This window comes from Zootoca vivipara, chromosome 14, assembly GCF_965207765.1.
Source record: "Zootoca vivipara chromosome 14, rZooViv2.hap1.1, whole genome shotgun sequence".
NCBI lineage: Eukaryota > Metazoa > Chordata > Lepidosauria > Squamata > Lacertidae > Zootoca > Zootoca vivipara.
The window spans coordinates 12,842,070-12,868,952 of NC_142597.1; the positions used below are offsets into that span (position 1 = coordinate 12,842,070).

The 26,883-nt window shown below is 46.5% G+C and overlaps 1 protein-coding gene across 11 annotated transcripts in view; it reads right to left on the reverse strand.

The window, feature by feature from the left end:
• Positions 1-26,883, reverse strand: part of ROBO3 (roundabout guidance receptor 3) — a 311,710-nt gene that overhangs the window by 129,310 nt on the left and 155,517 nt on the right. For 10 of the 11 annotated variants that reach the window (XM_088657615.1, XM_088657614.1, XM_088657613.1 and 7 more), the window contains exon 2: positions 20,243-20,569. In XM_088657615.1, the coding sequence (XP_088513741.1) occupies positions 20,243-20,569 (327 nt within the window). Of the gene's footprint in view, positions 1-20,242; positions 20,570-26,883 lie in introns of those variants that run through there. The other variant, XM_060268626.2, reaches the window with a different exon arrangement.

Here is a 26,883-nt window from a genome sequence, read left to right on the forward strand (position 1 = left end):
TCTCCTGGGAGGGATGCTGCGGCTGGATGTCCCTTCCAGCGAGCGCTCCAAGAAAACAGCCAGCGCTGCAAAAAAGGCATTTGCTCTGCATTTGGCCAGGAGCCCAGCTGGCAACAGTCTGCTGTCTGACACATGTGGATTCTTGACATCAGAGGCACAAAATCCCTCCTGGGAGGAGAGAGGAGGGGTGAGGATCACCAGGAATTAGTCAGCCTGGAAAACCCCTCTGTCCAAGTACACACCTGCCTTTGGGCACCCAAAAGCTGAAAGAGGATTGTGCTGCCTGCTACACAAGCCAGTTCTCTCCTGGGCTACGGAGAAGAATGGTCTGCGGATCCTGTTCCCCGAAAGGGAAGGGTCTGTAGTTCAGTGGCAGAGCAACTGCTCTGCATGCAGAAGGTGCCCGGGTTCAGTCCTGAACATCTCCAGGAAGGATTTCTGTGTGAACCCTGGAGAGCCATCGCCAGCTACTGTAAACAGTACTGAGCTTGATGAGTCACTGGTCTGGCTTCATTTAAGGCAGTTTCATGTGCTCCTTAACAGCATGGAATTGCTTTCCCTCTGTTGACACCTGGGGACATTAAAGGGTGATGTTCAGAGCAGAGGTGGGGGGGGGGGCGAGGTACCCTTGTTGGACTGTAACTCCCATGGGTTCGTTCCCAGGTAAAAGGACCAGGGAGGTGGTGAGGAGAAAAACTTCTGCCCAAGATCCTGGAAAGCCACTCCCAGTCAGAACTGCTGGTACTAGGTTAAATGGACCAATGTCTGGCTCAGCATATGTCAGCCCTATATATTCATGACCACCCAGGCTCTCCTGCCCCAAGGAGCCTTCTGATGCTACTGGTAGTGACTCACTCACAAGCGGGTGATCCTTTCCCAACTAAAAGCTCTGGCAGGCTGAGTGTGTACTAGAGCCCTTAGGATAATATGGATTAAATTCTATATCTGCTATCTGGGTTGGACGAGTCTGTAACGTTTAATACAGCTAAATTTGCAGTGAAGGCTGCTACACTTAGGTCATGTGGCCTCCTTCGAGATTTAAGTTTATGCTTTATTTTTTGCATACGGTATATTTTATGTTCATATGTTTCTGTTTGGCTACAGTCTGTTTTGGTTGCCTTATTAATACATCTGGAGTTTGGAATATTAGAGCCCTTAGGAATGCTTATTCTTGCCACTGGGTGTTCTAGCAAGACCTGCATCCCTCTGAATGTTGTTGGACTAGAGCTCCCATCAGTCCCAGCCAGCATCACCAATGCTTAGGGAAGAGGGAAAGTACAGTCAAGCAATATCTGGAGGAATGCAGGCTAACCACACCTGATTTGCACAAAATAATCTGTTGCAGCCTCCGCAAGGCCTTATAAACAAGAACTCCAATTACGGGAAAGAAATGCTTTTCTTCGGGCAAAGTTTTCCTTCCCAGGGGAACAGGCGCACTCTTACACAAACGTGTGGCTACTCAGCGCTTGCATCATTAAGAGCAGGGCTTGAACTGCAATAGAACATCAAGTTAAAAGGCATCCCTGAGGTTTATTCTACAACCTGTTTCTCTAAGACTCATGCTCTAAGTGGTCTCAAAGGACTAGTCACCAGCCCAAATTTCAGCATCTCAAAGATGAGCCATTTTTCTGTCAAGTGAAAGTAAAACAGCAGGCTTGTCACAGTTTAAAAGCAAGCTCCAGTCATTCCACAAGTTAGGAAAACAAAAAGCTGCCTCCTCCAACTAACCCTTGCGATTGCTTATATATTCCAAGCTTACTCCCTCCTGCCACCAACAACTAAAAGGTTGCGTTCAGCCGGAGGCCAAGTTTGCAAATTATTGCGACAAGAAAAGGCGAAACATTTCTGGCAGGTATGCTCAGGTGACATTGTTACAAGGACAGGCAACTTAATGAACGGGGAAGGTAGCAAGGAGCTGTGCAGCTGGACTAGTCGCCAGCCCTTGCCCTAAGAAGACTTTCTGTGCCTTTCATGAGAATATGTATTGCTAGATCAGACTAATGGCTAGCCCCTAGTGTGGGAGCCTGATGCCCCTCACTTGCCAGCAACACTTTCTGCCCCTGACAAGACCTCACCGATTTGGGCAGCAGCTGCAAAAAAAGAAAGAGCCCAGCATCTTGATGAGAAAGCATCTCACCTCCTCCCTGCTCTTTGGACTGATCCCTTAACACAGGGTCAGCCAAAGTGGTGCCCTCTAAGTGTTGCAGGACCACAACTCCCATCATCCCTCATCACTGACCATGCTGGCTGGGGCTGATGGGAGCTGTAGTCCAGCAACATATGAAGGGCACCCTGTTGGCCACCATTTCTTTAATAAGCTGAGAGGGCTCTTCTGCCCTTTCCTCTGCCAACAGATCAGCTGAAGGCTGTACGTCTCTATGTGTGTGAATGCACACATAAAGAGAGACACAGAGAGAGAGAGTAGGCGTGGGAGAGAGTCTGGGGTGCCTTGCCCCCAATTGCCCACTTGCCTGCAGCCCCTGGGGTGGTTGACCACAGGTAAATACGACCCTTGAGCCAAAGGAAAGGTTAATCATCCCTGCTTTAAAACTTGGTACATTAGACTTGGTTAGGAAAATATGGGAGTGACTGAGTTTTATAAAACTAACAAGGTTAAAAGATGGGAGGAAATATTCAGAAGGACTGAACAGATGGAATCCAGTGACGTACGATAGCAGATGACAACTAGAGATCTCAGGAAGCGGGATAAATTATATTTAAATGGATGGTAAGGACCTTTCCATTACTTTGGGGGGGATTAAGAGAGAGAGGAAGAGAGTGATAGGGAGGGGAAGGAAGGAAGGAAGGAAGGAAGGAAGGAAGGAAGGAAGGAAGGAAGGAAGGAAGGAAGGAAGGTCAGGGATGGGGAACCTGTGACCCTCCAGATGATATTAGACTACAACTCTCATAATCTCTGACCACTGGACATACCACCTGGGGCTTATGGGAGTTAAGGTCTAGCAACATCGAAAGAGACAAATATTTCCCCAGGTAATATCTGGAAGCTGCTTTGTTAGACATCCCTTTTTGTACTCTACAGAAGGACGCCATCAAGCAATGAGAATTACTGACAATCCACTTAGACAGTGCAATTACTGTGCATTACAAAGCATTGCTCAGAAGTAAGTTGCACTGTGTTCCATGGAGCTTTCTCCCATGAAAGCTCAAGGCTGAAGTCCTAAACATGCAATCAAGTAAGTGCCATTGAAATCAGTGGGACTTCCTTCCGAGTAAACATCTTTAGGGCTGTGCTACGGAGGTCTGTAATTTGGAGATATCTACAGAGAATCAACTGTCTTTTCCAGCTAAGCCTGCAGGATTTACTGAGGCCATTACTTCTTACCATTTAAAATAAAAACCGTTAGTTCACTTCAAACCAAAAAGTGCTATTTCAGAGTGATGCCTCCTAAAAATTATGGTAGATGACAGACATCCAGTTCCTTTGATCCTCAAGAGCCTCAAGGAGCCAATGGACATGAATACGAGCAAGGAGAGACCAGACACAGCCTTGCAAAACGGGTCTGGATAATTTCTATCTGTGCCCCCAAGGGATTTTGCCAGTTTATCCCTGGTCTTCACTGACTGTTCTGGGAACTGCATCAATGGTGCTGTTGCAATGATACCCTTGGCCGCTTATATATAAGGCCTGATGCAGAAATAAAGCCACAAAAAGGATTAACTGGCTGGGCACTTGCTAGCTTGGAAGTCAGGTGTCTGTTCCTTGTTTGGTTTGATCTTAGTTGGAACTCAGATGGCGAATATATGGCATGTGCAAGGACGTGGGGAGGCAGTGATCCAACCCAGCACTTACGCCAGCAGTGTCATCCCTCTGTTGCTTCTCCAAAATCCAGGGAAGTGGAATGGAGGCAATGCTGGGCTTGGCCACACTGATTTAACCTTAGGATATGGTAAATTGTGGGCACCCCTTCAAATGACTGCTTTGTTAGCCTCAGTTTTCAAACAGCACTCTCCTTATGTTGACATCACTGTTTCAAAGAGGTTGTGTTAAGTCCACACAATTATGAGAGATGAAAATGTGTGGGTTTTTCTTAAGTAGGATGGACAAATCAGTCTACTTCCGGTCAGTTTTACATGACTTTATTCACCAAGTATGTTCTGCCCCCATTTTCAAATCATTCTGCAATGTAAATGGCACAATCTTTTTGCAGTTTTTGGTACAGTTGGCTCACCACTTGCATGCATTTAACTTGCACAATCGCAGCTGTACATGCCTGGCAGCGGCCAGCTGAAATCACATAAATGAAACACACGCAGGACAGAGAGCTTAAAAGCTCTTTTTGCACTGGATTTTCCCAGCACAGAAGGAGCTTTTAAGTTCTCAGGTTTGCTTAGCAGAGTCTAGGAGGCTTTCTTGTGGGCTGTGAGACAGGGCGATCAGAGATCTTGTGAGGGCCTCCCAGAGCCCAGTAAGCAAGGTGGAAAGCTTAAAAGCTCTCGAAGTCATTGGTAGGGGCAGATTCCACTCAGTGCACCAGCTTCGAAAGGTAGAATGGCCACTTGGGGGATGGTTCTGGAGCTGCTCTGACTATTTACAGTGATGTGCAAACCCCAGAACATAATCCCCACACAAGTTGTGAGTTGACTGTGCATTTTACCCAAATGTGTGCATTTATGATAGAACACTCATTTTTATAGCATTATGGTACTTTTTTCACTAAAAAGTGTATTGCAAAATTCAGAGAAATGCAAGCAGCAAATAACAGCTATATTCCCATCTGTGAATTACTTGAGAAGTTCAAAGCAAGCTGGTTTGTATATAATGTGAACCAAACTACCATCCCTATTTTTAAACATCAATTGGAAAATACAGGGAGGGAGAAGCAAGCATGATTTGTGAAAGGCAAGATCTTGGGGATTGGGGGGGGAGCATAAAAAATAAAAAGATGAACCTGCCAAGATGGACAGACGGACCCAGAGGGACGTAACCTGTTTTGGAGAAATGGAAATAGAGAAGGTGACATAAGGCCTAACCTAGGAAATGGGAAAATTATGCTGAATGTGAGTGAAAAATTCTTGACAGTGGTGTGCATCAGACTGTGGAATTGTCTCCCAGCTCAGGGGGAGGGGTGGTGATGGTGCAACAATGGAAGCCCCAGTGCACGGACGACTAAAATTGAACTTGACAAAAATACATGCCATAAGACAAATTGTAAAGCCCTGGCATCCCCTCCCATCTCAGGGGACAAGGCTGGACCATCCAGCCCCTTTTCATCATTGTCTTGATGATGAAGCTACAATTGGAGCATGTGTCGAGATTCTCAATAGGATAACCCCTGGCTCTTCCACAAGCTCATACGTCTCCAGACAGATCTCCACTTGGAGCCTGCAGCTTTCTTCTCTCGCTGGTTCACAGCCTGACGATGAGCCTGAGATGGCAATTTGGAGCAAAATCCCAACAACCCATCTGGAACTAATGGAAAGAGCCAAGCAGCCATCATTTTTATTTATTTATGCTCCCCAAAAGGGTGCCTCGGTGAGCCTTTGCCAGGTTTGGATAGGAGAAATGAAATGGACAAACGCAGCGCCACCCGGTTGGCATGAGGCGACGTGGCTGTGCTTTTGCAAATCAACCTGGTTTCTTGCCTTGTAATGCCTTGTCCCATCCTGGGCCACAGCTGGGGCAGATTGTTGGGAAGATTGTTTCAATGACGCGGACATTACCCAACAGCGGTGCAGCTTGTCAGGGGCAAATTAAGTGTCTGGCTTCCCATTCAGGGGCGGAGCATTCAACCCTAACCGCACGCCGTGGACTCTTGTTGCATACTTAAGTGTGTAGCCTCCCCACCACGGCTGGTGTGGAATCCTTCCCTGCGCGGTGCCTATAAACAGGAAGCTAAGAGACAAGAAGACAACAAAAGGACGAGCTGGCCAAGCCTTGTGTTTGAAACCCAATTAGCATCCGCCTGTGCGAAGAAGAGCAAACAAGGGCAGCTTGACTTATTAGCACCGTGAAAGGGAGGAAGCATGCGCCACAGCCCGCAGCTTCACGTGGCACAACAGCACATCTCTGCAACCCAGGCTTGCTTCAACAACAGCAGGGGTGCACGTGGGGGGGGAAGGGGGGTGCATCTGGAGCTCAGAGCAAACAGGAAAGTGATTATATACAAGCAGCACAGTGTGAAGTTGACATGGTACACTAATGTGCTAACGCTATGTACTCTGAGGGAATGGCATCAGCCAAGCCGCTGGGGCAGGGGGGGCGGAGAGAGAAGGCACCTCTGCCAACAACAGGTTTGTTAGATGGAAACAGACCCATTTGTTTTAACATAGCTGCGGCTGTGTGGGATCCCAAAGCTAACACGCCCTACTCAACCATTTTAGAAATATGCATCTCCCCACTGCCTGGCAGGCACATACAGTCATTTCACATTTAGATGCCGCAGATCTCTATCTTCCAAAATGTAGACACAGAAGAGTAATTGACCACAGCATGCCCGTTTAAGCACACTATCTTGCAACCTTAGCTTTTTAACTGGGTGTGGCAAAATTGTCTTCTCCACTGGGTAGGGCATTCAAGACAACTGGTTCTCCCATGTAGCTACATGCCCAACATGGAAAACATACCACCCAGCTAAAGAGGGGCCTGTATCCACTTAAGATATCGTACAAATCTAGCTCCCAAATAATATAACAATGTGGGGTCTGGAAACCAAGTCCTATGAGAAACGGTTGAAAAGCCCTGGGCATGTTTAGCTTGGAGAAGAAAAGATCAAGGAGAGATACGATCGCAGCCTCCACATTTCTGAAGCACTATGATGGAGAAGATGGATCAGATTTGTTCTCTGTCACTTCAGAGGACAGGTTTGGAATGAAGGAGTGGAGATTGCAAAGCAGCAGGTATCAGCTAGAACATCGGGAGAAACTTCCGAATGACAAGTGCTGTTCAACAGTGGAACAGGCTGTCTCAAAAGTTGATGGGCTTTCCTTTGCTAGAGGCTGGACAGCTATAAGTCAGGGGTGGTGTAGCTGCATGGTTCTTGTATTGAGCTGCAGTTCAGGCTCTATGAGCTCTGGAGTGCCTTTCCAACTCTAAAATGCTACGATTCTATACCTTTCAGAATTTCCAGTGCCAGCCCAATACATTTTGCTGCCTGAAGCAATGCCTAAATGGTGTCTCTTCTACTCTCTAATTTGGGATGTCTATCAGCACTCATCAGACACCACTTCCTGCCTCCATCCACCCCCCCCCCACTGCCCCTTTCATGGTGCCATCTGAAGGAGGATGCTTTACCCTACAACAAAGGGGGAGAACCTTTCTTGAACCTGAGGGCTGCACTCCCTTTTGGCAGTGGCAAAAGTGGGTGCAAATATGAAGTTAATTTTACCTTTGCACAGTGAGATGGTTTCTGCACACCCTTTCTATTCTCCGTCCAGACAGGCAAAAGGTATCTATATATATATAAATATTAAAAGGGCATGTGGGTGGGTCTCCACTTTTCTCCGAAACCGCTTGACCGATTGCGTTCAAATTCGGACACAACGTCCCATGCGAATGTCCAAAGGATCTTAGAAAGTTTGCAAAGACAAATGTCACACCTGGGCCATGTAAGACCCCAAAAAAACCCTGTTCCAGAACACACAACTCAGCCAAAAGTGCATGCTGGGAAAAGAACCAGGTTACAAACCAGTGCCCTCTAGCGGCGGCTACACTGTTACTGCACCTATAAAACCTTCCCTCTCAACAGCACCTTGCCTCCAGTTTACATACTAGGCTGAAGCCTTTACAGACTAGGCCGAATGGAGGTACTGACTCGCCTGGATGGGGGTTGTGGGGAGGAGGGGACGGGATAGGTCAGGACACGGTGGGACCAGTCACAGGGATGAGCTGGGGGGTGGAGAAGGGTGTGTGATATGTCATGGGTTGGGACAGGGAGGGGGGAATCACAGGGATAAGCTGGGGTGGGGGGAGGGGCGGGATACATCATGGATCGGCACAGGGTAGGGGGAGTCACAGGGATGTGCCTGCGTAAACAGAACATGCGTAAAACAGGGGGACTCTGAAGGTGAGTGGAGTCTGAAGGGGGACTCTGAGTCTCCATTTCACAGACTGAGCCACATCAATGTGTGGCAAGGCCAACTAGTTGTCAATAATTTTAAGATACATTGCAGCCAGGCAAAATCACTCAGGGCAGGTGAGGGTTATTGCCTGGGGTAGGGTCCCAGCGGCCAGATAGAGAGCCCTGGAGGTTCCACATCTGGCTCCTTGGCCCTGAAGTTCCCAAACCCTGCCCTACACAGCATGGCTGGCCTTGCCTTGAGACTTTCCAAAAGGGAAAGGCACCTTGCATGGGTGTGCGGCCTCATACGCAGTGTGAAGGAACAACTCTGCATGTGAAAAACTTCTGCATCCATTTCTGCAGGAAGAGTTGCTTTAGATAAGCAGAGCTATTCCATGTGCTGAACTGAAGATGCATACTGTGATGCAAAAACTAAAAAACAACAACACCTGTGATTAGGCTACTCCTACACTAGCAAAATTGCCCAGTCTAGTTCTCAGTAAAGAGCTGCTCTTATCTTCCCAAACACGTTCCCGTTTGCAGCATTAAAAGCAACTGTTGAGATTATACGAACCGGAGAGCTTTAAAACAAGCCAATAAAACAAATCCTGCAGGCGGGTAGGAATTAAAGTAACTCGAAAGCTGGGAGGAGAATATCTTAACTGCTTCCACTAGTCATAGAGCTCCTGGCCATGCAAGTTATGGGGCCTACATTAGTCCTTGCCTTTTGCCACATGCAATGTGGACAGGCAAAGAAAAGTTCCCTGTGGGGATCAGAATTGGGTGGAGTCACCAAGAGGAGACTCAGGGGCAGATGTGACCAATGGAAGAAATTAAGTGTACACCAGCTCCCAGTTTGTACAGTGCCAAGGGACTTGTGGCCTTCCAGGTACTGCTAGACTACATCATCCCTTACTATTGCCCATGTGGGCAGATACTGGTGAGAGCTGGAGCCCCCAAACACCTGGAGGACCACATATTCCTCATTCCTGACCCAACCAGAGCCCAACAACATCAAGAGGTCCAGAGGTTCCCCATCCCTGATCCAGTCAAAGTCTCAATGATTTCAACAGAATATTTTAAAAATCTGCCTGGCAGAAATGGAATTAATATTGCAATCCTATTAGTTGGGAGCAACCACCACTGAACTCAATTTGCACTTGCTTCTGAGTAGGATTGTCCTCTTTAACTTTGTGCTTTAACTTTGGCTGGAGTGTGTCCCTCGTAAGAATCATAGGGGATTCAACAACAAGCTGAGCTATACACATCCTGCGAGCTGTTAGCACTATTTGGGCTCATAAATCTAACAAACTGTTCTGCTCCAGAGCTCTGCCAATTGCTAGCCTGAAATCTCATAGTGGCATGGTAAAAAAGAGAGAAAGAAATACGGGGCGGGGGAGAGAGAAGTTGCCCTCCAATTGTATTCTCAAAACAAGGTCATCACTCTGCCTGCCTCGCCCTCCATCTCATAAAATACAAGCCAAGGACAGTCAACATTGCCTTTAGCAGCAACTTCCGAATACAGCAAGGTGGTACTGGCAGGAAAAGCAAACATGGCAGGAGACATTCAAATCGCGCCACTGTGATTATCTAGTCTGAGTGTGAGAGACCAGTGGAAACCCAGGTCTTGCTGGTCTGCAGCTCTCAATAAAAAATTAAATGGATTGCTTTTTCACATAATGAAACAGAGCAAAGAACCAAGGTGGAATGCAGGTATCAATCCAGAAAGGGCCCAACAAACCCACTTTTCTTTCACACCAAAATATAAGGATTGTATCCAAAGTAGTGCTGAATAATGCGTCCCATCAGTGAATGGATTTCCACTTGCAGAACAGGGCCTCCCACCTCCTCTGTGTGCCCCCTAAATCTGTTCTAGGGTTCCACCAGCCCTCCAGAGCAGATCTGGGGATGGTCTGGGGCACACACAGGGATAGGAAACGGTTGGAAGCTCAGTTGCACAAGTGCAATTCCTTGCACTAATGGAACATGGGCATGAGATACCGCAGACTGTTGCATAATTGCCCAGGAGTGTACTCTGAGAGCCACTGTGGTGAAGTAATTAAGAGTGTCAGACTAGGAGTTGTTGTTGTTTAGTCGTTAGTCGTGTCCGACTCTTCGTGACCCCATGGACCAGAGCATGCCAGGCACTCCTGTCTCCCACTGCCTCCCACAGTTTGGTCAAACTCATGTTGGTAGCTTCGAGAACACTGTCCAACCATCTCGTTCTCTGTCATCCCCTTCTCCTAGTGCCCTCACTCTTTCCCAACATCAGGGTCTTTTCCAGGGAGTCTTCTCTTCTCATGAGGTGGCCAAAGTATTGGAGCCTCAGCTTCACGATCTGTCGGAGTAGGAGACCAGGGTTCAAATCCTCACTTGACCATGAAACTCACTGGTGACCTTGGGCCAGTCACTGCCTCTCAGTCTAGCCTACCTCAGTAGATTATTGGGGGAATTAATTAAGAAGTTGGGACGGACGGACAGACCATGTACGGCAATTTGAGGGTGGGATATAAAATGCAACAGATAAATGCATCTACCCACTATGCAACACCAGTTCTGTGCTGAGTCTTTTCTTTTAACATGCTGGGAGCATACATACAGTCAATGAATCAAACATGCCTATGATATCCTGTCCCATTCCCACCAATCACATATAAGAATACTGAAGGCTGATCGCCGAAGAATTGATGCTTTTGAATTGTGGTGCTGGAGGAGACTCTTGAGAGTCCCATGGACTGCAAGAAGATCAAACCTATCCATTCTTAAGGAAATCAGCCCTGAGTGCTCCCTGGAAGGACAGATCGTGAAGCTGAGGCTCCAATACTTTGGCCACCTCATGAGAAGAGAAGAATCCTTGGAAAAGACCCTGATGTTGGGAAAGATGGAGGGCACTAGGAGAAGGGGACGACAGAGGACGAGATGGTTGGACAGTGTTCTCGAAGCTACGAACATGAGTTTGACCAAATTGCGGGAGGCAGTGCAAGACAGGAGTGCCTGGCGTGCTATGGTCCATGGGGTCACGAAGAGTCGGACACGACTAAACGACTAAACAACAACAAACAACAACAACAACATACTGAAGGGCATTTGACCTAGTGCTAATTTACTAACATGAGCAGAACATAAGAACAGCCCTGATGGATTAGACCAATAGTCTATCCATTCCCAAGGCCCAACTGTAGCCCCCTAGACCATTCCACCTGGCCCTTGGGAGTCTTCCCAGGCCACACCCACTATCCCCAGGCCACACCCCTCAATGGCACTGCTCTGCATCCTCCTCGAGTGCTTTTTTGGTAGCTGGATGTGTCACTGAACTGTGACAATGCCTCTCATTTCCCTGAATGGAGGGATGTGTGTGTATGTTAGCGTGTGTCCCTCAGGAGGTCCAAAGATTCTATACTGCCCCTGAACCGGGAGGTTGCAAATTGCCATCAGGGCTACGGTAGGAACCATTGCCAAGCACTTATCCTCCATTTGTTTAATGCCCTTTCAAAGCCATGTAAGATAGCGAGCCTCATCGCATCTTGCTGCATAAATTAAAGATGCTTGTTGAAATGTGAAACGATGAATTCCAAAAATAAAGAATGCGTCTCCGCAGAAGCCTGTCTTTTCAGAAGAAAAACATATTCATTGGAGGCAAGGGCGATGCGTTTCCCCAGAAATCGTGAATGTGCAAGACCATATAAAAAGGATGCCTTAAAGCCCAGGAGAAGCCATCACCACTGCAAGGAAATTACAAAATTAGACACAAAAGATCATTCCTTCTCTTCCCCCCCCCCCGCCCAACCACCCGACTCCAAGAAAAACAATGGTGGTCATTTCAGCTACAAAAGGAAGTCCCGTCCCCACCCCCCACCCCCGCCGGCTTTTCATCCTCATGAGCACTCCCAGCTCAAACCCAGCTGAACCTTTTTCACAGTGGCAAAATTAAAAGAAAAACACACCATGATTTATCCAAGTAAATTCCCAGTACAATCAAGGAAAAAGCTGAAAAGCGTCACCCGAAAGGACTCCCATTACTTAGGAAATGACTTAATTTCCCCCTCTTAGATATCACTCATGCCCTAGCTTTGAATAGCTCGAACCTGGATATAACCTCCCTTTCTCTTCTCTGTGTGGCTCAGGATCCCCCTCCCCAATGGGGGGGGGGTTTACACCACTAATGACTTAATCACACGACCTCCCCCTGGAATGGGTGCACTTTATCACTAGGAGGTCCCTGGTTAGAGGAAAAAGGGAGGAAATAACCCATCACTGTCCAAAATGGAAGGGAAAAAAGGCTTGTAAGCAAGGAGGCCGGGCTGATTACAAGCCTCGGATAAACATCCCCGCCAGACAGCCATTCTTGCCCAAAATGTAATGTTGAAAATGGAAGGAGGGAGGGAGGAGGAAAGAGAGAGGCAACATGATTACCGGAGTGATTTGTTTATTTCTTGCGCTTTTCAGGTGGCTCCCCGCAACCCACATTCCAAACTATGAGACCCATTGAAAGCTAAAACTATCTGGCAAATCCGGGGCTTGCAAATGCTGTTTTGCCAATGCGGGTCACAGCTCCCTGAGCAAGAAGGAGCCCCCCAGAGTTGTCTGCTGGTAGCACGTAACATCTCCTAGTGTGGGATGGAAAGTTAATTTTTTCTTTGCATCACGGCAAAGAAGAGCAGCCCTCACCCCCAAGGGCAGGCATGTTTGGTGAGGTCTGTAGTCCTTCCCCCCCCCATCCCACCCCTAGTTTCCGCTCTTGGCGTAAGCCCATGCGGATAGTTGGGACGTCCAGGAGCCCGGCAAGAAATATGTTCCTGGATTGTTTACCCAGCAGCTGCCCCCTTTCCCAAATTACACAAATGCATCCTGTCTGGGTAATGGACTGAGAAGTGACACAAAAATCAATAAATAATTCCAGTTTAGAGATGGCTGGCAAGTGTTCCGAGACACTGCCCATGCTGCGGCCCGGCTCTCAACGGAGCTGTCAGCCCGTTGTCAGTGCATCAGACACATTTCTGCCTCCAAAACACCTCAGAGAGAGAGGGAGAGAGAGAGATGGGGTCTCGGCCCCGGCCTCATCTAGGAAAGCTTTTGTTTCCCTGGGATGTGGGGAGCGGGACAGTGCCAGCGATGGAGACGGGAGTGTAGAGCCCAGTGTGTTTTGCAGCTTAGACTAGGGCCCTGCCTCTTATTCCAGAAGTCTCCCTTGACTACTGTTCTGGAACCTGCTTCACCATGTATGCGCTGAGGAAAAACCAGCAACGCTTCTGAAAAGCTGACACAGAAGACAATCACCTTCAGAAAGGCTTGGTGGTTGTTACAAAAAGCATTTCCTCATTCCCCACCCCATCCCTTCCCTTCCTTTCGATGCAGTCATGCACAGTTTTCTCAAACTGTGCAGAATCTTCCATTGGGCAGGATGGAAAGATAACTTCTAGCAGTATCCTTCAACCTTGGGTCCACAGATACTTGCTGGACTACAATTCCCATCAACCCCATGACCCCTGACTAAGCTGGCTGAGGATGATGGGAGCTGTAGTGCAAAACAACAACACCCGTATGTGGACCTGTGGTTGAAGAACACTGACTTATGGGACTGTGTGGATGTTGTTTATGTATTTACAGTACAGTGGTACCTCGGTTTAAGTACACAATTGGTTTCAGAAGTCTGTACTTAACCTGAAGCGTACTTAACCTGAAGCGAACTTTCCCACTGAAAGTAATGGAAAGTGGATCAATCCGTTCCAGACAGTCCGCGGAGTACTTAAACTGAAGCCAACTTTCCCATTGAAAGTAAAGGAAAGTGGATTAATCCGTTCCAGACAGGTCCGCGGAGTACTCAACCTGAAGCATACTTAACCCGAAGTATGAGTGTAATTGGTTCTGGAAGTCCGTACTAAACCTGAAGCGAACTTTCCCATTGAAAATAATGGAAAGTGGATTAATCCGTTCCAGATGGGTCCGCGGAGTACTTAAACTGAAAGTACTCAAACCAAAGCGTACTTAAACTGAGGTATGACTGTATTAGAAAAAGAAAACTCATCCACTTCCACCCGAAATATCTCACCATCACCTTTGTATAAGAACAATTGGTTCTGTAAGTGTGTGTGGAGGATTTCGGCCTATTCAGAATTAAAATGTGCTCCCCCTTTAAGTATGTACATCTTTGCATGTGTTTAAACTGCAGAGAGCAGCATATTAAGTAATAGCCCCCATTTATGAAATGCTTTTTCCCAGGGAGGACCACCTGGCACCAACTTTGATACCATTTGGGCAGCAATTATTTTAAAAAACATAAGTTTATTTTCATTGCTTAATTTTATTCTTGTAAATTACTTCAGGACTTGGGAAGTGATCCATAAATGTGATAACTAGCTAAGGAACATTCAGAAAAGTGTGAAGTGCATTGGAAAGGGAAGTTCCAGTCTGCCCATTCACCCAACGGGTGCACAGCAAGTCGTCTCATAGATGAATTCACAAAACCCAAAATCCTCAAGCATCTCTGGTCCAGCTTTCCACTGAAAGAATCCATCACAGTGGAGTTGGACCGGTCTTCAGCATTTCATTGCCAATATGACTTTCAGAACCTTTATCCAATAAATGGCGGTGTAGGGATCCTAACTGGAAGCCACTCCAGCAAAATGGAACTAATGTCTCTCTGTAAAAGTCCTGCTTTTTAGATAAGGTAGCTGCAACAAGTCCAGTTATGTATCTCCACTTCCCCTAGGTCTAAAAATACCCATGATACATCGTGTAACAGCCACTTACGGCATTTCGGTTAGGCATTAGCCTCTGGATCATGCCAGCAGGACCATTTGGCAAATTCCCCTGAAAATGGCCTCATTCTATTCCTCACACTCATTATGAGATGTTATCTGCAGTCCACTAGACAAGCCCTTCCAACCCCCACCTTCCCCATCGCTCTTCTGATGGAGGATGTTTCAACCATTTACCTGAGGCCTCATCCGTCATTTAATGGGAAGGCAACAGAAAATCCATTTGGGCCATGGGATGGACGTTCAGGGAAGGTCAGGCTGCTCACTAATTGCTACAAGCTGAGCTGCTCCCTTTGCCTTTTTTTGAACCGTACAAAAGGATGCGCAGGAGGGTATATCAGCCTTTTCACCGGTGCCAGAAAATCACCTCACAAAAGGCAGTTCTGCTCAAGTCCCTCAGCTCCACCCGAAAGATGCTGCTCGCTCAACCCCTTCTTCCTTTCCCCATTTAAAGGTTCTTTTTCCCTGCTGGGAGCTAATCTTTGACCTCACATCCTTTAAATCTCTCATGCGCACACGACGTGATGCTTCAGAGCCTTTCATTAAAAGAAACGGCTAAGACAACGCTAAAAGATAGGGAATCTCTATGGCACCAAAGGGCCACCTGCTTGAGCAGGATATGTTGGCTTAACAATATGCCCCCATATAAGGCATTCCAGGGGGAAATGCAAGCCATCAAAGGCTTTCATTCTCTTCCCCTTCCAAGGCTGAAGTGGTATAGCTTAGGTTTACCAACTACTATAGACCCAAAAGTAAGGCACTTGGAACAGAGCCTCCATGGTGGATCACTGGGCATGGGAAGGCACACTTAAAAGTATGTAGAGCTCAGGCCAGTTAGGGTCTTAAAGGCTATGATCAGCATCTTCAGTTGGACCTGGAAGCCAAATGGATGTCAGTGCAGGAAGCCACTAGATGGAAGTTATGGTCAGATCCAAGAAGGAAATTGATATGCTCTTACGATCTGTAAACTTATGGAATTCTTTATGTAAGAAAAGTGAGCCCTGTTGGATCAGACCAAAGGCCCATGGAGACCAGCATTCTGCTTCCCAAAGAAGCCAACAAGATGCTTGCAGGAAAGCCCACAAGCAGGACATGAGCACCATACTCCGCTCCCGCTCTCATTCCCCAGCCATTGGTATTCACAAAGCCACACAAATCTGGAGTGGAGTCTCAAAAACAGTTGGATGGTGCCTTGTACGCCTCCTTCTGGCAACTTAAGCAGCCAAGCTGGTGCCAAATGTATTGCTCTGCTTTCCGTTGGACCACATCAGTGAGGCCGAGGGGGGGGGGTCTTGGCACCTGGGCAGCCCAGGACCTCCATACACACTGCCCTGGTTTGCACCCTGCAGCAGTTTGACTTCACCCCCAGAGGCACACTCCATTATCGCTTGAGACAGATGGATCCCGCCGCCAACAACAACAACAACAACTGCCTCTAATCCCAGAGATAGCATAGGAGAATCATGAGTTCAACTTGTGGCTATGCTAGAAAAATGAAAGAAGCTCTCCAGGAATTATTTAAACTTGCAGCTTCCAGCTACATTGGCTACCAATTTGTTTGCAGACCCAGTTCAAGGTGTTGGTTATTACCCTAAACATTTTAGGATATCTAAAGGGCCCCTTCAGTTATGGACGCTCTTTTGCACACCCCATTTCTATCCAGGTTACATTTTGTGAGGACATGGCAGTCTCCATGGCTGCATCCAGACTATGAAACTCCCAACCCTGGGAGATCCATCTGGCCTCCTCTTTTATCTATTTTTGTCTCCTCCTGAAGATGTTTTCATTCCAACAGGTGTTTAATTTGACAGGTTAACCTGTGTTGTTTTATGTGCCATCTTGTTTCTATATTTTATTTTATAGTTACTGGTACTGAAATTCCTTAAAGTGTTTGCGGTGGTTTTTCATATTGTGTTTTGCTTTCAACTGCTTTCCTTTCAACCTTGCACGCTTTTCAAAATGGAAAAGTGGGCCAAAAATATGTTAAATTACCAAACAAAATGTAAATCATGTGATGTTGCTGGCTGAAAAACAAGGGCACTACAAGGCAAACTATTGGTGTTGTTGGTTTTTTCTACTGATCATTTTTGTTACGTGTCTTCGGAGTGGAAACGGCTGCCACTGGAGAGTTAAATCAGCTTGCATTGCCAGTAAACAGAGAGTAACTCCTGCCAGAATTATACCAACATTCAGACAAATAAGACAGATCAGCACATATGCTGGCTGAACCCTTAAGTGTGTAAACCAATTTCTCAATTAGCTAAATGCCATCTTCAAAACTGTTTAAAGGCTGCCACCACTGGCATGTGTAATAGTAACAATAAACAACAACAATAATATAGCATGCTTAGCTCTTGCCAAACTGCCTATCAAAGCAATTGCAAATTTTATGAAAAGTGTTACACATTAAAGCATGCGAACAAATAGTTTCCTATATATTCCCAATGTGGCTTTCAGTATTGAATGAGTTGCTCCCCAAGCTATGTGTTCAAGGGAATGACAGATCAGATTAACTAGCATTTGTTGTTTCCTATCACAGGTCACTCCCAGGCACAATGAAGGATGCTGTTTTGAACTATACTAGCTCTTTGCCTAAGAGTGGTTTTCCCCCTCCTTCCATCCTAAAAAGCCTACTTGGCAGGCTAAGCTGAATATTACTGGTGAATGATCTCTTGCTACCATGTGTGTAAGGAGCCAAACCTCAGTCTAGAGGTTTGTGTTGGAGAAAGAGAGACAGACAGACAGACAGAAGAGCAAAGACGAGTACATACAGTAATTCTAAATATTTGGAAGAAATCTACACACAGCGTTGTCTTATGGCTTCTCCAGAACAGCAGGATTACTCCTTGCATGCAAAATCAAGAACTATTGCCATTTAAGGCGACGCTCTCTCAGTTTTCTGGCATGAACTTCTGTAAGCAATCTCAGCCCACTTCAATAGCTACACCAAGTGGACTAAAACAAGGGCAGATAAGCTTATGGGCAAAGCAGTAGCAGGTACCACTGCACAGCAAAGCTGATGGTAACTCAGTTTTGCCTTGTGCGCCTGGGCAGCAGAGTTTCAGCAGAAACGCAGACCCAGTTGATATGAGATGTGAAACTGTGATTTTCCACTATGGACTCACAGGCCTTCCCCCTCCCTTTACCCCTTCACACTCCAGTTTACTGTAGAAACGTATTCAGCCATTAATCCAAACTGGAGCAACTATGTTTTGTGCAAACCACAGTTTTCCTGCAAGCCAGAACTGGAAACCCAGTGGACAGAGGAAGATGGAGAGGGAGAACCTGATGCCTGGCATTATACATGAAACAGCACACTATCTCTGTCTAAAACCCTATCCATATGCTCATGGCAAGTGTGGAGGGGGGGGACTGGGCTTTGCCCCATCATACCTGCTGTCCCTGTCCTTAGAATCTTTGCTGGCCTCTGGAATAATTGTCTATTCTATCCCCCTCCATATACACACCCACTTCCAGCACATCAGCTTCACAGGGAGCTATTTTATAGAGTTCCCTTTGATGTCTGCATTTTGACCAATTACCCTGGCTGCAGCACCCTCCTTTGATAGCTTTATTTCAACCATAACCTGTTATCAATCCAGCCAATAGCCACAAATCACAGAGGGCTAGTGGTCAAAGGTCCCCCCCTTACCAGTTTTGGAGATCAACTAATGTTAAGTTCAGCTTGGGAGGTGCCTGAACATGTTAGCGACTCCAAGGGTTTAACCGAAATGGCATTTCATTTCCCCTGCTGCTGGTGTTTGGCCTTGTCTCAAGCAAGGCCATCATTCATCTTGTGTCACTTTCGGCAGGCCTGAATGCTTTTCCGCACTGTTTGTTTGTAGATCTTTGTCTCCATAAAACCATTACGGAAGACAATGGGTGGAGAGTGCCTTGGAAAGCCGAGCAGGAGATTGGTTTTGAGGTCAGGGCAGATAAATAATGAACCTGGATATCTTCCGTGCCCACAATCCACACGGCTGTTTGCTTCTCAGGGACCTTTGCTCCATGAAAGGCACAACTAGAGAAGCCTGCCAAGAATGCAGCTGGGCTAGTTGCTAGAAAGAGTTTATAACCAGAACAAAATGGACTTATCAACAGAGTGTTTGCACATGTCTTATAGGTGTTGGAAAGTGACCCGAGCAAAATTGGGAGGAGGGGGATTAAAAACCTAGAAATAGGTAAGATTCCTTCACTCAGATGCTTGACAACCCAGCAAAGAAAACAGGCATGCTCTTTTTCCTGAAATATTTCCAATACTGTACCAATGAACAAGCAAACTTTTCAGAAATACATCCTACATGCATTCCAAGTCTCCCTGCTCACCTTTATCCTGGTATTTGTACCAGATTACTCCCTTTATACCTCTGGTTCACCTGACTCACTATTGTCTACACAGCAAGGGTGGGGAACCTGTGGCCCCCCCAGATTTTGTTGGACTACAACTCCCATCAACCCCCTCCATTGGCTATACTAGCTAGAGCGAATTAGAGTTGGACTCCAACACTATCTGGAGGACCACAGGTTCCCCACCTCTGTTCTACATTAACTGGAGGAGTCAGTTTCAAAATAGGGGTCTTTCCCTACCAGAAGATTCCATGCTTTACTACTAAGACATGTCTATTCCCCACCAAGAGAATTCTACAATTTTCAGTAATCACCAGCAGTAACAGATTATGCATATGGCCCTGTTATTGGCTATATAATAGCTGATATGGTCTGCACGCCCCATAAGAAATTTAGAGCCCCAATCCCTTCAAATCAGAAGGCAAAAGACTATATGCAACATTCCCAATCAAAACTCTTTTTGGCACCCTAAGCCCTTTGCTGCATTTAAAGGGAGGGCGAGGAGAAACATAAGGAGACCTGCAAATCTATCTGAAACACTATCAGTTAATTCATGGGCAACACGCAGACACATGGGCAACACTGTGCGATGCGGAACGTATTCTGCCCTAGGTGAAATGATCAGGTAGCAGGAATTTGAAGGCGCCCTCATTGCTCCTCCCTCCAGCCATTTGCTTAACTCATTTTGTTTGACAAACAGCAACACCCAACCCCTGTCAATGGATGAGATTAGAGAAACATTTCCATTTCCTTTCAGTTTGGGCATTTAATTTTTAATCAACATGGTTTGGATGTGGCTGGGAGTTTGGAGGAAACTGGGGCAGGGGAAGAGAACAAATTATAGATTGGCAGAAAGTACTTAAGGGTACATCTCCAGGGCAGCTGCTCACATCTCTTGCCAGATGTTCTATATAATTGCAAATTCAACTGCACATGGCGAAGTGACTGTTTGCAGAATCGGGACTACACTCAAACGACACTTAATTCCAATATCATGAACCGCAGTTCAGGCCACACAGTTGCCCATCATTTATGGGAGCTGATGAGCATTGCATTGCTTGCGGCGTATCACTTAAGACAAGCCAAAGTTCTGTCTCACTTGTTCAGTATTCTACTTACTGGCTACCTCCAGAGATGCGTTCCTGCTGACCGCCTCGCCCAGGTAGTTCCTGGCTACACAGACATACACTCCCTCATCCGGTTTGCTCCTTCGTCCATGCACAATACGCAGAAAGAAAAGAGAGCCGCTGGGCAGCAACATGCGATGGGATCGAGGGTCTTCCTTGTCCGTCTCCACCCGCTCCCCATCCTTGTACCACTCAATGATGGGGGTGGGACGTCCTTCCGCTTTGCAGTTCAATGTTGCTGGCTCCCCCTTGGACACAATGAGGTCGGAGGGATGCTCTACTATCCGCGGAGATGAATCTTCAAGGCGAGGTCGAGAGCCTGAGGTGCAAAAAGAGAGAAATGGTTATAGAGAGCAGCCCAAAAGAGACTGTTGCAGAACTAAAAAAACAAGACCAGGCACAGTTCAGACATCAATGCCAAACCATGATTTACATTACAGGTATGTGTTTTCTCCAAGGTCCACCCTCCACCAGCTCTACTCATACCCTCACATACCTGGTCTGCACCAACCATTGCTTCTTGTTAACCTGAATTAAATAAATATATTTGTTGCAAACCGGAGTTTGCCTCCAAATCTGGCATTTGGAACCAAAGCAAGCCCTTGTTTCCCATTCTGATTTGGAAAACAACGTTGGTTTCTGCTAACAGTATCCAGATGCAACAGCAAGCTATGATGGCCACAAATTCAGAAGTGAGTAGGGAGCGCACGAGTCTGAGATATGCTCTGCCACAATTTTGGCTGGACATCTGAACTGGGCTATTGCAATGGAAAAGGAAGGGCAGTGAATGGCCAAAGCCAATTCATATTCCAGAGTCATTGATAGTTACAGTGCCCAAGGCTATTATCGCTCAAACTCATCCCACCACATAATGGAAAAACTACCGTCAAAAGTGAACATTTGCCACCATCGAAGGTCCCATACAGCTCAAAAAGAAAGAAGCAGCATGCAATAGCCTGGGCATTAGAGAGTGATGTGAGATCGAGAGATTGAAGACCCTGTTGCCCAAATAAAGGTAACACCTGAAGCAAAAAGGTGAGACTGTACCTGCTGTTCACCAGTGGACGGAGATTTAAAAGGTAAATATCTGAAAGGGCGTCTATGTTGCTACAGATCCTCTTGGGTGTTAAGATCAGTAGAGAGGGACCCTCTTGTCACCCTCAAAAGTTTGGAGTGGTGGCCTAGGAGATGGCATCCTCTGTAGCAGCTGCCAGGTTATGAAATTTGCCATCTCCTGAGATGCTTCTGACATCTTCACTGTATAGTTTGTGGAATACTGTCCCCATATCTTTAGGTACCAAGTATAAAGGTTTCCTTCTTTATAATGATATGTATTTTGTATCTTCATTTCCTATGTTTATGTTATCCCTGTGAGTGATTTAAAATTTTTAAAAGGATTGAATTTTAAATTGCTGTGACCTGCCTTCGGGCCTCACAGTGAGGGGCAGGTAGAATAGATGTTGATGAGGCTGATGTCAATGAGTAGAGAGGGGTTTGTTTTTTAGGAGGCTACATGGTCACACAGGTTAGGAAGGCTGGTCTTCAGAAGCATAGGCGAGTGTTGTGAACCAATCAAAATGGAGCGTTTCGAGCCCGCACCATATTTGGAACAAAGGCGACAGGAATATCCCACGTGGGGAGCGGGGGGGGGGGGATGCAAATGGCCACTGATTAGGTCACTGGCAGTGTACTGACAGTCAGAAGAAAGCTTCCACCTCATCAGGGCTAATTAATGGCTGAATAGAGGTGTGTGCTTGTGTTAGCAGTTGGCAAACGATCAAGTGCATAATTAGACATTAGCATACATCCAGAGGGTCTCGCACCTCTAGATCCCAAGAGAACGAGCAATCTCCTTTCAACAACAGCCGCCCTTCTCTGTCAAGGGCTGTCTCCTCCCTTGTGACTGCTAGGAAGATGCACGAGTTACAGAGGCACCTGTGCAGCAAAGCTCAAGGAGCCACATAGTTCCAGGGCATGTACAGAATGCCAGCCACACCCAAGCACCTCAGCAACAACTTGACCCTTTAAAACCCATGAAATTGAGAGGCTGCAGCCACTTTTGCCTCTGGCCCCGACCACCACTAGAATGTGGACTCCAGACACTTGCCCAGAAAGGAATGTTGCCCTCAAGCTATAAAGAGTTTCCCACCTTTGATTTAAGCAGAGGTTGGACAACCATCCATTGAGGTTTCTCTAACTCTTGATTATTATTATTTCAATCAAGCAGGAACTTGGGCAAGACGGACAACAGGGCCCCCTCTAACTGGGATTCTATGACCTCCCTTTCATAGTTCTTCCCATGTTTTGCCCTGATGAAATATGTGCAAGGTTGTTTTTTACTTAGGTATCTGCACCTGAGTTGTGCTAACATTTAAAGAGGAGATGTTAAAAGCCCCTGGCTATCTGGGAAAGATCTATTCCTGTGGCCCTCCTCTCCAATATGGTCACTTGAATTTTCTCCACATATTACTGGATTGTATCAAGCGTGCATGGTGGAATTCGTGCAAAATTTCTACTTCCAAGCAAGGGACCGATCTTAATTTCAACGTTGCTGTGATGAGTCCTAGCACCTCCCTGGGGTTGTCTACGCATATAAATGATTCTCAGCAGAAGAGGCCCCTGGTAAGACAAATTGTGCTCTAGGCAGCTATATAAACTCAGAAGGTAAAGTGTCGGACAGAATTAATCCTTTTAATCATCTGCTGAAGCCTCTGGAAGCTGCCCAGAGACTTTTTTCAGCACCTTAGACAGAGCAGAACTTAAAAGTCTGCTACTACCTGATTTAGCATATGCTCTCTTTCCTACATCTCTTACATAGCTAATGGATGAAAGTGACACGCTCGTGTCTTTTTGATCGTTGCTAGCCTTAAAGACAAAAAAATTATAATGGCATAAGCTTTTGGGGACTATTGTAAAATTCATGAGATGCGTGAAATGCTACCCTGAGTTACAGGTGTGTGTGTCTAGGTGTGGTGAGGGCATCATTCATACACACACAGAGAAAGAGAGAGAGTGTGTGTGTGTGTGTTAAGGGAGGAGGATTGTAAACAGTGAGGTCGAAGGGGAACCAAAAAACCAAAGTACAGAAACAGTACTAATTACATAATGAACAGTGGCCATTCACAAAACAGTTATTATTGCTAACACAGACATCCTGGCATTGGTAAGCCAATTATCATATGCAGTGTGTTGTTTTTTAAAAAAGAAAACTTTGACCCAGTTCAGTCCACACAATGGCAATGAACCTCTTGACAAATTGCCATGCAGTGGTTTCATGCTGCAGCACAGTCTCTCTCTGAGGTTCCTTTGAGGCTTGAAATGCTAACATGCAGATTTTGCACACATCAGTTTTACATTTTAAAACAACCATGCAACCGCACAGTTCTGGGTGCAAGCACCTAACATGTTTAGTTTCTACTATGGATAGAGAAGCAGAAGCGATCGTCCCAGTTGCAATCCTTTTGTCGCAATTCCATGTCCAAGCGGTCCCTTAGAGGAGGTACTGTTTCAATCCATTACTGTGGAGATGGGTCTCCACAAACTTTGTCCCAGTGAACTCCCCAGGAAGGTTGAAGAGGTCAATGAACCTGACCTCAGAGGCTCAAGCGGTTTTTCCCAAGAGCCACAAAGAAAGCAAAGATAAGCTCAACCGGGGAGCAGAGGGTGGAGGGAAGCTGGCCCCAAACAGAGCTGCCATTTCATAAAATAAATCTTCGCAGATTTAACTATGGGTTTTAACAATGGAAGGCATGCTTTGCCTTTAGGTTATCTGTGTGTCACAGCAGACACCATCTCCTTCACGAAAGAGAAGGAGGTGCTTCTCTAAGAAAAAAACGAGCAAGTAATTAATAATATGCACAGCAGCTGAGCAACAAATTTCACACGGGCCGCTCATATCCAAATCTATCCACATCTTAGGATCTAGATCAGGCATCCCCAAACTTCGGCCCTCCAGCTGTTTTGGACTATAATTCCCATCTTCCCCAACCACTGGTCCTGTTAGCTAGGGATCATGGGAGTTGTAGGCCAAAACATCTGGAGGGCCCACAGTTTGGGGGTGCCTGATCTCAATAGTCTTACACCCCATACTTGATATACTCACCATGGTTATGACCACTAGTAGGGTCTCTGGTAAGGGCAGCCAATGTAGCGCCTTCCAGAGGCTGTTGAACTACAATTCCCGTCATATCTGACTGTTGGTTGTGCTGGCTGGATTGGGTGGAAGTTATAGTCCAATAGCCTCTGGGGGGGTACGGCAATGGTTACCCTGGCCTATGTGGGAGGGGGTCTCTTCCTGCCCTCTTTCCCAAAATGGTGATTAGTCAATAGACACAAAATCTTCACACAATTCCCAACAACATTTCCTTAGCGTTCTAGCACAATTGCACTCCACTCTGTCACCATGAAGGCGGCGAAGACTCCATCTGAAAAAACCTATGGCAAATATCGAAACCAAGCCACTACAGGGGGTCACACTGCACATTACTTCTAAGTGTAAAGACACAGGAGGCTAGATCCTTATCTCCCCCATCACAACCCCCCAAACTCTTCCCTCTTCCCTCACCATTAAACAGTTACCAATATTAAACAGCTTCAACTGGTACTAATGGGATCTTTGCCCCATTAGTGCATGGAGGAGGTGGGGTTTGAGGGGGTCATAGGGTGGGAAGAATTAAACCTCCCCTCCTCATGTGCTGCGGTCCTGATCCACATCCAATGCATGCTTACTTTTGAGTAAGAAGAACATAGCTGCAGGCTACGTTGCAACGTGTGGTTTGACCCCAAAATCCTCCCCACATAAATGAGGGAGAGCGAGGGAACATATCAGTTAGCTCTAGCATGTCCCCATCACCCTCCTCTGCACACATTCCATCTCATCAATATCCTTCATAAATTGTGGCACCCGGAACTGGACACAATACCAGGGCCATCTTTAGCAGATGCGACACTGGGGTGCAAATATCCGCCCAGCGTCCCCAAATTACCATGGATGGGGGGAGCGAAGCTGCGCACTGCCAGCCATCAGGGGGTGCAACTCTCCCCCATGCTGCTGCGGGAGAGCGATCCCCACAGAGGCTTGGGAGGGAATGCTGCAGATACGCAGCTTCCCTCCCAAGCCTCCGCAGAAGGAGAGCCTAAGCCTCTGCGGGGATCACTCTCCTCCCGCAGAGGCTTGGGAAGGAAGCTACATGCCCGCCAGCCATATAGTTGGCGGGGCACAGCTTCCATCCTAAGCCTCTCCGGGGATCGCTCCGGGGGGTGGAGGCAAATACCTGCCACAGGAAACCTGCTGAACTCAGGAAGGTTCCCCACCCTCTTTTTGCTTCCTCCCTGCTCACTTTTGGCAGACGGCCCCCAGGAGGTTTGCTGTGAGGCAATGCAGCCCTTGGGCTGCCAGAATTTCCCTACCCAAATTAGGGTTCTCAGTCACGTTAGGGGGCTCCATGAATTTAGCAGGCTCCTCAATGACGATAGGAGGGGGCAGCACACAGACTTACCAAATGGAAAGTCAGGGCCAGCCAAAATGTTCCTGCTCTCACTCATGCAATTCTGCATGCATTGGGGTGGGGAGAGACTATATGAATAGGGCTATTATCTTTCCTCCTGTAGCTGGAGTGGGGAGGAACTAGGGATGTCGGAGAATCCAGAAGGAAAAAGAAACAGCCACTGAAACTGTCAATGTTTGCTTATTCGTCCCATACCTTCAACAGAAATCAATCCAGCAAATACGATTGATATTCACTGTTGTGGTTTTTAGTCTGTAAACAATACAGTAATTGATTATGTTTCTCCCCCGTTTGCATTGCATTTCTTTTTCAATGAAATGAATAGAATGGAAATAACACCAAAGCAGTTGCATAATAATTCTGTATTTAATTATGTAACATTCCACCACAGCAGACAGCGAGGTGAGGAACACAGTTTTGTCAGAAGCCGAACTTCAGTGGAACGGAAACAGCACTGCATGTGATGAAAGTAAGGCAGGAGCAAAATTGATACTTTCTAAGATCCTTAGGCGGAACACACACCTTCCTTGCACATTCACAAATTGAGACCAGGTTACGGAAGGGACTGCTTCACTCAATATAACCTGCTCAGCAGCTGTGCTCCTTAGACGGGGCACTGCTGAGGGTACCACTTAGGTTTTACTAGAAAAAGGTTTTTTATTAGAAAGGTTTTTATTGTTGCAGTTCTAGTCCCTTGGAATTGGCTACCGGCTGCAGTTAGACAAGTTTAGGTGGCTGCTGAAGACACGTTTGCTTAAGAAGGCTTTTCTTGAAAGGCGTTCCCTGCCAATTTTATAAAACATTAACTGTAGAAATGGTTTTATTGTTTTAAGGGTCTGTTATCTTTTGTATTTTATCTCATCGTACACAGCTTCAATAGCTTCTGGCTGTGAAGCAGTTTATACATCTGTAAAATAAACGAATAAATTTAAATTCCTAATCCATGCAGAAACAGGGTAACATCCCACCACCACTTGACCCTAACCACTGCCTGAAAGCCTGTATTCCAGCTAAGCCCATAAAGAACAAGGCTCTCACATGAGGTATTTGAGAAGTCTTATCTGCAGACTTCACTCAATCAATAGTGCTGAAATCCTAAACTCTGATAAGCTCCAGGGATATTGAT